Below are 11,858 nucleotides of genomic sequence, written 5' to 3'. Positions count from 1 at the left end.
CTCATTCAAGGGTATTTCTTTATTTTAATTATTTTATACATTCTAGAATACACACATATGGAATCATGTAGTAACCAAAAAAGTGTTAAACAAATCTAAATCTATTTTATATTTGTAGCCAGTGCGTAACTGGCTGCAGGGAAGTCAGGTGCAGGAGAGCATAATTGGGTAGCAAACGGAGCCCTTTATTATGGCGAACATACACACGGCACTAAGAAAACTAAACAAATACGGGTTGACATAACCTGGCGCAAACCAGTCTGACGTGCACATACACGTAACAACAAACAATTCCACACACAGACATGGGGGGAACAGAGGGTAATATACATTCAGTCTGATGAGGGAATGTGAACCAGGTGTGCGGGAAAACAAGACAAAACAAATGGAAAATGAAAGGTGGAGCGGCGATGGCTAGAAGACCGGTGACGTCGACCCCCGAACGCCGCCCGAACAAGGAGAGGAACCCACCTCGGCGGAAGTCGTGACAATATTTGAGATTCTTCAAAGTAGCCACCATTTGCCTTGATGACAGCTTTGCACACTCATGGCATTCTCTCAACCAGCTTCACCTGCAATGCTTTTCCAACAGTCTTGAAGGAGTTCCCACATAAGCTGAGCACTTGTTGACTGCTTTTCCTTTACTCTGCGGTCCAACTCATACCAAACCATCTCAATTGGTTTGAGTTCGGGCGATTGTGGAGGCCAGGTCATCTGATGCACTACTCCATCACTCTCCTTCTTGGTCAAATAGCCCTTACACAGCCTGGAGGTGTGTTGGGTCATTGTTCTGTTGAAAAACAAATGATAGCGCAAACCAGATGGGATGGCGTTTCGCTGCAGAATGCTGTGGTAGCCATGCTGGTTGTGTGCCTTTAATTTTAAATCAATCACTGACAGTGTCACCAGCAAAGCACTCCCACACCATCACACCTCCTCCTCCATGCTTCACAGTAGGGTACCACACATAAGGAGAACATCCGTTCACCTACTCTGCGTCTCACAAAGACACAGCGGTTGGAACCAAAAATCTCAAATTTGAACTCATCAGACCAAAGGACAGATTTCCACCGGTCTAATGTCCTTTGCTCGTGTTTCTTGGCCCAAGCAAGTCACTTCTTTAGTAGTGGTTTCTTTGCAGCAATTTGACCATGAAGGCCTGATTCACTCAGTCTCCTCTGAACAGTTGATGTTGAAATGCGTCTGTTACTTGAACTCTGTGAAGCATTTATTTGGGATGCAATTTCTGAGGCTGGTAACTGCAGCAGAGGTAACTGTGGGTCATCCTTTCCTGTGGCGGTCCTCATGAGAGCCAGTTTCATCATAGCGCTTGATGCTTTTTGAAACTGCAGTTGAAGAAACTTTCAAAGTTCTTGAAATGTTCCAGATTGACTGACCTTCATGTCTTGAAGAAATGATGGACTGTCGTTTCTCTTTGCTTATTTGAGCTGCTCTCGCCGTAATATGGACTTGGTCTTTTACCAATTTTGATTAGTTTAACACTTTTTTGGTTACTACATCATCCTTCTCTTGACACACTTGTTGAATTATGTAATAAAATGTTACAACAACAGTATTAATGAGGCAGTCTAGACAGCTCAGGTAGTCCGAGACAGATACATTTTTTGGTGGTTGTAGCCCTGTTCCACCCCTTTATATTAATTTATTAATGTATGCAAATACATCTAGTATATATACAGTATGCAAATGAGGCACATATAGATGTATTTTTCACAACGTATATTTTTTAAGGGTACATTTTACAGTACATTGAATACCTGAATTCCAACTTAAATACCCCAAATCTATAAATGATTTATCCGTGCCAGAACAATGTTTTATTCAGTCAGTATACGATGGATTTGAAAAGTTTGGAATATCTTCATCTATTGTACAACTGTTGCATTTATTCAAATTGTAAAAAAAACAAAACATGACATGAGCTAATAAAGATTGGTTTGGATAGTTGCATTAACTTCTGTCTTCTTCTCAGACAATTACATAAAATATAAATAAAACACAACATATCTGCATTTAAAAGAGCATTCATAATTTCATTTAATTCAACTAAATTAAATGGAGTGAATCTTACTGAATCTATCTTAACCCATTTATCAATTTAAGTCCATGGCAATTTAAGTCCATTTTGTTTCCTGTTTTCCTCTTTAGGACACTTTCAAAATGAAATGTATTGTCCACGGCAAAGTACATTTCATATTGTTATGTCATCATCCAAACTACCGCCTCTGGTGAAAACACCAACAGGACATATAATGAGCGGTGATATGTTGTTCCCGCTGTCACGCATATCTGGGTTGAGCAAAGGTAACACCCTCTCAGTGAACTGGTAGCCCGTGAACGAATAAATATGAGACCTGTCCGTTACATTATAAAACGACACCTTCCCCTCCTCGTAATCCACAAACACCCCAACCTTCCATGGTTTCTCTCTGAAGTGGAGTAACACTGACTGTCCCTCACATGCTCTGTACTCACTTCCTTTCCTCAAACATATCGTCCAATAGCCGTCCTCAGGGCTCAGTGTGACCATGCCCTTCCTGTTGATGGACTCCTTGGCCACACCCAGGTCCCAAGCCGTCTTGTCTCCGACCTTAACCAATTGAAAAGAGTATAACTCACACCCCTATAGTCCAGTAGCTTTACCAATAGTTAAAGGTAAGGTGCCTATAGGCTTACCTATACCTACAGTATTACCAGGGGCATGTAGAAAAACTGTACACTGAAAAATAAAAGAATCTCCAGCACTTTGGTGATCATGATGCTCCACAGATTTAATGTATTTGAACCAATGTTTTAGTCTGATAGACCTACATCAATTAAACAACGTATATAACGTGTTTTTTCCTTTTAATTTCAGTACAAACCCACCTCGACCTCCCAGTAGTGCCTCCCGGTGGCAAAGCCGTCCTTGGCAAGGACACAGGGTGCCGTGTCGAATCGTTGAGGACCGTTCAGGAGGCTCGGCTCCGTGTCCCCGTCCCAGACCTGCTTACCATCCTCAGACACGACCAGCCAGGGGTTGGCAGTGCTCGGGTCCAGGGATACGTCAACTTTGAGGAGACGTAAAATAGATAAGAATATAAAATGTTATTGTCCATTTTTTTTTCTTTGGTGCTCTAATTTACAGGGTCAAAAGGTAACAAAAGGCATATAACATTAAACACATTGGACATTTACACGCGTCAACGTTCAAATGATTCTGTTATATTTGTACTGCATGGCCATTCTTCTAGGGAGTCACCGTCATGGAAGCAACAGCTGAACAATGAAGAGAAAAAGGATTCATTCAAATGACTTGAATCAACACCAAAGAAAACTTTACCTGCACACAGCTGTATCTTTTCATGCTCTGCAAGGTAAGGAACCACAGAAAACACAACATAAAAATGTATGTCTCACAATGGATTGTATAACTGTAGTGAGAAGACAGAAGATGACAACGACCTTTAATTGACAGTTTGTTTTTTGCTGTCTCCACTACCTCCTCCAGAAGAGATACAGCTCTCCTCACATTCCCCAAACACAAGTCAGAGTGAACACTGATCTCAGACCAGTCCTTGGTGGGTGGAGGGGTGCACAGGGATGGAAAAATCTACCACGGGAAACAGGAGAAACACTTCAGACAACATCCTCTGATGTTGACGGTGAGGTAATCCTAACTTCCACTTAAGTCGGATTTTCATTTCATTTTGATGGAAATAAGGAAGTAGGTGAAAATTCTACTTAAGTGGAAGTTAGAATTTGCCTATTGTGACCATATTGGTAGAGGGACACGGACCTTTAGGAGGTGGAGGTGGTCCTCAGTGAGTGAGAGCTGCTCCAGCTCAGTGCTTCTCCTCTGTAGCTCAGTGATTTCCTGCTCCAGCTCTTTGACGAGACCTTCAGCTCGCCTCTCTGCTGCTGACTGTTTCTCCTCGATCAACTTGATGAGCTCAGCCTGGCTTCTCTCGATGGAGCGCACCAGAGCGGTGAAGACCTGCACTCCATCCTCTATCTCTTTCTTTGAATTTATCTGACCAAATGACATACATTTGAAAACAGTTAGCCCGAGAGTTGAACCCTATGGTACCCCACATAGAAAATAACATTGACGTCATGCACATCGCCCTCTATTTCTTTCTTGGAACTTGTCTGATGACAACAAGGAAATACTGTAGAAAACAGTCCCATTCTGTTGTGCCATTGGAACTGAATCAGCGACAGTAGATAACAAGATGCTGATCATAAGGACTCACTCTGCTAAGTTTGACTGAGTTTTTGATCTCATCCAACTTCTTCAATCTGGCCTGGATCATCTGCTGCACCGCTGCCTCAGTCTTCTTCATCTGAGCCTATCAATCAGAATCAGAAGAAGAACCAGAATTGGAACCAGAAATGGAACCAGAATTGGAATCAGATTCCGAATGAAAATCAGGAACGTAGGAATTTGTCTTGGCTAAAAATAAATGAATTAGTCAAAATGAAAGAATAATCAGAGCATTACCTTCTTGGCCGTACTCTCTCTCTCTGCTGGAACGGTGTCGTGAGCCCTGTGGTCCGTCTCCGTGCAGAGCACACACACACATCTCTGGTCACTCCTACAGAACAGCTCCAGGAGCCTCTCGTGCTTCTTACACATCCTGTCCTCCAGGTTCTCCACAGGGTCCACCAGCTTGTGTCTCTTCAGAGTCGCCACTCTCTGATGAGGCTCCAGGTGAGTCTCGCAGTAAGAAGTCAGGCACACCAGGCAGGACTTCAGGGCCTTGAGCTTTCTCCCCATGCAGACATCACAGTGCACGCCTCCAGATTTGGCATCAGATTGCTTGATTCCGTTCCGTCTGTTCGCCCTGATCTTTTCTGAAATGTCTTTAGCAAATGAGTTCTCGAGGAGATCAGGGCATCCTGCAAACACCCTCTTACATTTGGGACAATGGCAGACATCACTGCTATCCCAGTGTCTCTTTATACAGGCCATGCAGAAACTGTGGCCACATGGGATGGAGACTGGCTCAGTGAAGACATCCAGACAGATAGAGCACTGGAACTGCTCTTCAGATAATATATCGCCGGAAGAAGCCATGTCTTCAGATAGAACAGATAGGATCGAACACCGTTTCAGAAAGGCAGCCCAAAATAAAGCAGTCTTTCAAATGCATTTCAGCTGTAAATGGAATCAAATACTCCCTAATTTGAACATAATAAAAGATCTCAAAAGTATTATAATCCTATGTAAAACACTATGCTTCAGAGAAAGTAAATCAAACAGTTAACTCAAACTTATACTGTAGCTCCCTGCATGCGGTTGCTTTCACGACAAACCATGACCTTAAAACTCAGCCCTGGGGTGTATTCATTAGTGCCCACCATAGCAGAACATTTTTTCTATGAAATCTAGCGTTTCTTATTGGAAAAGTTCAGGTTAGTCCCTCCCCGTTTCGACCTGTTTGATTCTTAGTGAATACAGCCCTGGTGCCTTATCAGCTGCCTGTGAAAAACATCAGCGGTCAAAGTACAAAGAGTCATCATGGCCCATACTCAGAGCAGGAAACCAGTGTACTGTGACAGCCAACCCAGCGTTTTAGGTTAGAGTCAATAGGAAATAACTGTATTGAAGAGTTTCTCTCTCCTTAATTCTTGCCTCGGTGTGAAGTCATAACCTCTTCCTTGAAACTATACTTATCCTCAAAAAAGTTGTCACTTACCTTGGCAGGCAAGGGTTTGACCTCAGGTGGCAGAGTAGAGTTATCTAGGTTCTGCTGTGTTCCAATCAATTGCTCAAGCCCCTCCCCTTTATACAGTGGGATACTGTATGGATGGGAACTTCCTGATGTATTAACTCTTTCCACTCCATTTCACCACTGAGCTACATTGACACACATTATAACATTGCATCACAATACTTGAAGAAACACAAACAGTAGTAAAGATTTCTTCCTGGTGATACTCCAATGTAAAAAGTAACTGTCAAACAGGAAGGTATTGGTGTTTCCTTTCCTTTTATTCTGAAGGACAAGAAACAGGCAGGTGTTCAGAAGGACAAAAAACAGGCAGGTATTCAGAAGGACAAAAAACAGGCAGGTATTCAGAAGGACAAAAAACAGGCAGGTGTTCAGAAGGACAAAAAACAGGCAGGTATTCAGAAGGACAAAAAACAGGCAGGTATTCAGAAGGACAAAAAACAGGCAGGTATTCAGAAGGACAAAAAACAGGCAGGTGTTCAGAAGGACAAAAAACAGGCAGGTGTTCAGAAGGACAAAAAACAGGCAGGTGTTCAGAAGGACAAAAAACAGGCAGGTATTCAGAAGGACAAAAAACAGGCAGGTGTTCAGAAGGACAAGAAACAGGCAGGTATTCAGAAGGACAAAAAACAGGCAGGTGTTCAGAAGGACAAAAAACAGGCAGGTGTTCAGAAGGACAAAAAACAGGCAGGTATTCAGAAGGACAAAAAACAGGCAGGTGTTCAGAAGGACAAAAAACAGGCAGGTATTCAGAAGGACAAAAAACAGGCAGGTGTTCAGAAGGACAAAAAACAGGCAGGTGTTCAGAAGGACAAAAAACAGGCAGGTATTCAGAAGGACAAAAAACAGGCAGGTGTTCAGAAGGACAAAAAACAGGCAGGTATTCAGAAGGATAAAAAACAGGCAGGTGTTCAGAAGGAAAAAAAACAGGCAGGTATTCAGAAGGACAAAAAACAGGCAGGTGTTCAGAAGGACAAAAAACAGGCAGGTGTTCAGAAGGACAAAAAACAGGCAGGTGTTCAGAAGGACAAAAAACAGGCAGGTATTCAGAAGGACAAAAAACAGGCAGGTGTTCAGAAGGACAAAAAACAGGCAGGTATTCAGAAGGCCAAAAAACAGGCAGGTGTTCAGAAGGACAAAAAACAGGCAGGTGTTCAGAAGGAAAAAAACAGGCAGGTATTCAGAAGGACAAAAAACAGGCAGGTATTCAGAAGGATAAAAAACAGGCAGGTGTTCAGAAGGAAAAAAAACAGGCAGGTATTCAGAAGGACAAAAAAACAGGCAGGTATTCAGAAGGACAAAAAACAGGCAGGTGTTCAGAAGGACAAAAAACAGGCAGGTGTTCAGAAGGACAAAAAACAGGCAGGTATTCAGAAGGACAAAAAACAGGCAGGTGTTCAGAAGGACAAAAAACAGGCAGGTATTCAGAAGGACAAAAAACAGGCAGGTGTTCAGAAGGACAAAAAACAGGCAGGTGTTCAGAAGGAAAAAAACAGGCAGGTATTCAGAAGGACAAAAAACAGGCAGGTGTTCAGAAGGACAAAAAACAGGCAGGTATTCAGAAGGACAAAAAACAGGCAGGTGTTCAGAAGGACAAAAAACAGGCAGGTGTTCAGAAGGACAAAAAACAGGCAGGTATTCAGAAGGACAAAAAACAGGCAGGTGTTCAGAAGGACAAAAAACAGGCAGGTATTCAGAAGGACAAAAAACAGGCAGGTGTTCAGAAGGACAAAAAACAGGCAGGTGTTCAGAAGGAAAAAAACAGGCAGGTATTCAGAAGGACAAAAAACAGGCAGGTGTTCAGAAGGACAAAAAACAGGCAGGTATTCAGAAGGACAAAAAACAGGCAGGTATTCAGAAGGACAAAAAACAGGCAGGTGTTCAGAAGGACAAAAAACAGGCAGGTATTCAGAAGGACAAAAAACAGGCAGGTATTCAGAAGGACAAAAAAATAAGTTTCCATGATTACTCAAAATCAAATATCAATATGTCAAACTAAATATATTACATTCATATCCATAATACACACACACAAATACTGTATATTCCAATCCTATCCATAACAAAAACACAATCAACAAGCAAAATATCTCACTGGGAACACCATGTCATTTCAACGTGGAAATCTGAGTAATATTTGGTTGAGATGTTGATCAGTGAGATGTCAACCCTTATTCACACACTCAAAACGTTTGTTGAATTCCCAATGTATTATCACCTATGCTTTCAACCATCTAAAAGCACAACCAAATTATATAGAAAAACAATATCAGATTTCTTTGGTTTAGTTGTCATCTAAATGTGTTATCACTGCACTTTCAACCATTTAACAGCTCAAATGGGAATACAATGTCAGACATTTTGTATTTATAAAATAACTTAATGTGTTACATCTAATAGCACAACTCAAATTACCTAGATTGCAGTTGAGATTACAGTGCATTCGGAGGGTATTCAGACCCCTTGACTTTTTCCACATTTTGTTACGTTACAGCCTTATTATAAAATGGATTAAATCAAATAAAAATATCATAAATCTACACACAATACCCCATAATGACAATGCGAGAACAGGTTTTTAGAATTGTTTGCAAATGTATATATAAAAAAAAACAGATACTTATTTACATAAGTATTCAGACCCTTTGCTATGAGACTCGAAATTGAGCTCAGGTGCATCCTGTTATAATTGATCATCCTTGAGATGTTTCTACAACTTGATTGGAGTCCACCTGTGGTAAATTCAATTGATTGGACATGACTTGGAAAGGCACGCACCTATCTATATAAAGTCCCACAGTTGACAGTGCATGTCAGAGCAAAAACCAAGCCATGAGGTCGAAGGAATTGTCCGTAGAGCTCCGAGACAGGATTGTGTCGATGCAGAGAGGGGAGAAGGGCCTTGGTCAGGGAGGTGACCAAGAACCCGATGGTCACTCTGACAGAGCTCTAGAGTTCCTCTGTGGAGATGGGAGAACCTTCCAGAAGGACAACTATATCTGCAGCATTCCATCAATCAGGCCTTTATGGTAGAGTGGCCAGATGGAAGCCACTCCTCAGTAAAAGGCACATGCCAGCCCGCATGGAGTTTAACAAAAGGCACCTAAAGGACTCTTAGACCATGAGAATCAAGATTCTCTGGTCTGATGAAACCAAGATTGAACTCTTTGGCCTAAATGCCAAGCGTCACATCTGGAAGAAACCTGGCACTATCCCTACGGTGAAGCATGGTGGTGGCAGTATGCTGTGGGGATTTTTTCAGCGTCAGGGACAAGGAGACTTGTAAGGATCGAGGGAAAGATGAACGGCGCAAAGTACAGAGAGATCCTTGATGAAAACCTGCTCCAGAGTGCACAGGACCTCAGACTGGGACGAAGGTTCACCTTCCAACAGGACAACAACCCTAAGCACACAGCCAAGACAACACAGGAGTGGCTTCGGGACAAGTCTCTGAATGTCCTTGAGTGGCCCAGCCAGAGCCCGGACTTGAACCCGATCGAACATCTCTGAAGAGACCTGAAAATAGCTGTGCAGCGACGTTCCCCATCAGACGTGACAGAGCTTGAGAGGATCTGCAGAGAAGAATGGGAGAAACTCTCCAAATACAGGTGTGCCAAGCTTGTCATGTTATACCCAAGAAGACTCGAGGCTGTAATTGCTGCCAAAGGTGCTTCAACAAAGTACTGAGTAAAGGGTCTGAATACTTATGAAAGACTGCCCTACTAGCCACTTACAAACTAACCACATCACTTAAGTGGCAGACTTTCTCCAATGTATTTATAAGGACATATTCCACAGACTTTTTGTACATTAGGAGAGGAGTTGGAGCTTAAAAGCCCTAAAAAGGCACAGCACCTCAATGTACAAAGAAGTACTTTGCTTTATGTTTTTTGTGTGTCTCAAATGTTTGTTCACACTAAACATAATGTATACACTAACTTTGACTCCCCCATATCCATGGAATGTCCACCACTCTCATATGATTCATTTAGCAGACACTCTTATGCAGAGAAACTATGGTTAAGTGCCATGTTCAAGAGCACATCAACAGATTTTGCACCTATCTGGCTTGTGGATTCAAATCAGCAACCTTTCGGTTACTGGCCCAACGCTCTTAACAGCTAGGCTACCTGCCGCCCAGGTAGCCATGTCTGCTAAAATGTTTAATCTGGTTCTTCAATGATAGATGGAATAGACAAGGTTAACTTTGATTCTATACAAGTACTGGCCAACAAAATCCAATTTATTACATGGAATCTACACAGGCAAGAAAAAGCATAAGGTTCTTGAACATTTCATATTTAAAGAGGAGCTGGTTTGGAAAGGCCTATGCTGATACCTACTGTCGTAAGAGCAGAGCTGTAGGTATCCTAATAAACAAGAATACACCCTTTTCCCTTATATCCCAGCACATGATCCAAGAAGGCCGTTTTCTAATTTTGAATTGTACCTTACATGGTGGTAAACACACATTGATTCATTGTATATCCGCCCAGGGGCAAATCTTAGATTTTTAGATAGAATTCAAGCTATATTAGATCAAATCCAGACATTAACTATTATTTTAGTAGGTAACCTAAATCACACATTCGGCAAGATAGACAGACACAGCAATAAAAAGGGCAAATTCAAGGAACTGCCAAATAGGCCTAAAAATGTAATCTCTACAAATATTCTACAGGACACCTAAAGATTACTATTCCCAACTACAAAAGACTTCTCCTATTTTTCTCAAGGTAATTAAAGTTATTCAAGAATTGACTGCATTTATATTTCCAAACATGCACTCAACAATTTATTAGGTAAAAAAATCCATGACATGGTGATATCAGATCATTCTCCGGTATCATGCTTAATTACACCAACAGAAAATACACTTAGTGACAGAATAGGAAGAATGAACAGAGCGCATCTTCAAGACCTTGAAATGTATTAAATACGTAAAGGAAAAAATGTAAACCTTTACCATTACAAATGTGGACATAGAGGACAGAGAAAAGATGACCCATGACATAATTTGGGATGCTTTTAAGGCCTACATTAGGGAACGATAATATCATACTCTGCAAAAGTTAAATCTGAGTTAGAAATTTAAATTCACCAAAAATAAAAATACATCTCTATCTTTGAAAAATCTTTACAAGGTAAAGAATACAACATTTCTGAATTTAAGCAGGAATATGATATTTTACTTTTGAAGAGAGCCAACAACTACAGGTTAAACTCAAATAAAATATAAAACATTTTGGCAAATAAACCCGGTAAACACCCTGTAGCCCTCACAAAATGAATACATCCAATTATTAATTATTAAAGTGGCTAGAGATTTGAGTCTGTATGTTGGCAGTAGCCACTCAATGTTAGTGATGGCTGTTTACCAGTCTGATGGCCTTGAGATAGAAGCTGTTTTTCAGTCTCTGAGTCCCACCTTTGATGCACCTGTACTGACCTCGCCTTCTGGGTGATAGCGGGGTGAACAGGCAGTGGCTCGGGTGGTTGTTGTCCTTGATGGTCTTTTTGGCCTTCCTGTGACATCGGGTGATGTAGGTGTCCTGGAGGGCAGGTAGTTTGTCCCCGGTGATGCGTTGTGCAGAACGCACTACCCTCTGGAGAGCCTTACGGTTGTGGGTGGAGCAGTTGCCGTACCAGGCGGTGAAACAGCCCAAAAGGATGCTCTTGATTGTGCATCTGTAAAAGTTTGTGAGTGATTTCGGTGACAAGATAAATTTCTCTGTTGCGCCTTCTTCACCATGCTGTCTGTGTGGGTGGATCATTTCAGTTTGCCTCACAAGTCCTCAACTGGCAGCTTCATTAAAGAGTACCCGCAAAACACCAGTCTCAACATCAACAGTGAAGAGGCGACTCCGGGATGCTGGCCTCCAAGGCAGAGTTCCTCTGTCCAGTGTATGTGTTCTTTTGCCCATCTTAATCTTTTCTTTTTATTGGCCAATCTGAGATATGGCTTTTTCTTTGCAACTCAGCCTAGAAGTACGTCGTTGTAGATATTCCATAAAAAATCTGCTGCTTCCAGCTACAATAGTCATTTACAACATTAACAATGTCTACACTGTATTTCTGATCAATTTGATGTTATTTTAATGAACAAAAAAGTTAGCTTTT

The 11,858-nt window shown here is 41.6% G+C and overlaps 1 protein-coding gene across 2 annotated transcripts; it reads right to left on the bottom strand.

Annotated features, from left to right (window-relative positions):
* LOC129865559 (E3 ubiquitin-protein ligase TRIM39-like) lies at window positions 1-5,809 on the bottom strand. 2 transcript variants are annotated; one of them, XM_055938435.1, is made up of 8 exons: window positions 5,703-5,809; window positions 4,505-5,082; window positions 4,257-4,352; window positions 3,800-4,033; window positions 3,466-3,613; window positions 3,344-3,370; window positions 2,890-3,071; window positions 1-2,611 (listed from the first exon to the last, which is right to left on the bottom strand). In XM_055938435.1, the coding sequence occupies exons 2-8, from the start codon at window positions 5,078-5,080 to the stop codon at window positions 2,213-2,215; spliced, it is 1,662 nt and encodes a 553-aa protein (XP_055794410.1). In that variant the 5' UTR covers window positions 5,081-5,082; window positions 5,703-5,809; the 3' UTR covers window positions 1-2,212. The 2 variants fall into 2 exon arrangements, with proteins under 2 accessions (XP_055794410.1, XP_055794411.1); XM_055938436.1 differs by lacking the exon at window positions 5,703-5,809 and having other exon boundaries at window positions 4,505-5,668.
* Window positions 5,810-11,858: the final 6,049 nt, after the last annotated feature.

Source organism: Salvelinus fontinalis, chromosome 11 (genome assembly GCF_029448725.1).
Source record: "Salvelinus fontinalis isolate EN_2023a chromosome 11, ASM2944872v1, whole genome shotgun sequence".
Taxonomy (NCBI): Eukaryota; Metazoa; Chordata; class Actinopteri; order Salmoniformes; family Salmonidae; genus Salvelinus; species Salvelinus fontinalis.
Note: the sequence above shows the minus strand (reverse complement) of the source record. Positions and strands in the feature narration are given on the sequence as shown.

Bases quoted from the DNA above. Each gene is read 5' to 3' on its own strand.
- LOC129865559 (XM_055938435.1), bottom strand. From the start codon at position 5,080: ATGGCTTCTTCCGGCGATATATTATCTGAAGAGCAGTTCCAGTGCTCT. The intron at 3,614-3,799 runs GTCCGTGTCCCT...TTCCCGTGGTAG, and splicing joins ACCACCTCCACCTCCTAAAG to ATTTTTCCATCCCTGTGCAC. The intron at 2,612-2,889 runs GTGGGTTTGTAC...CAATTGGTTAAG, and splicing joins GGCACTACTGGGAGGTCGAG to GTCGGAGACAAGACGGCTTG.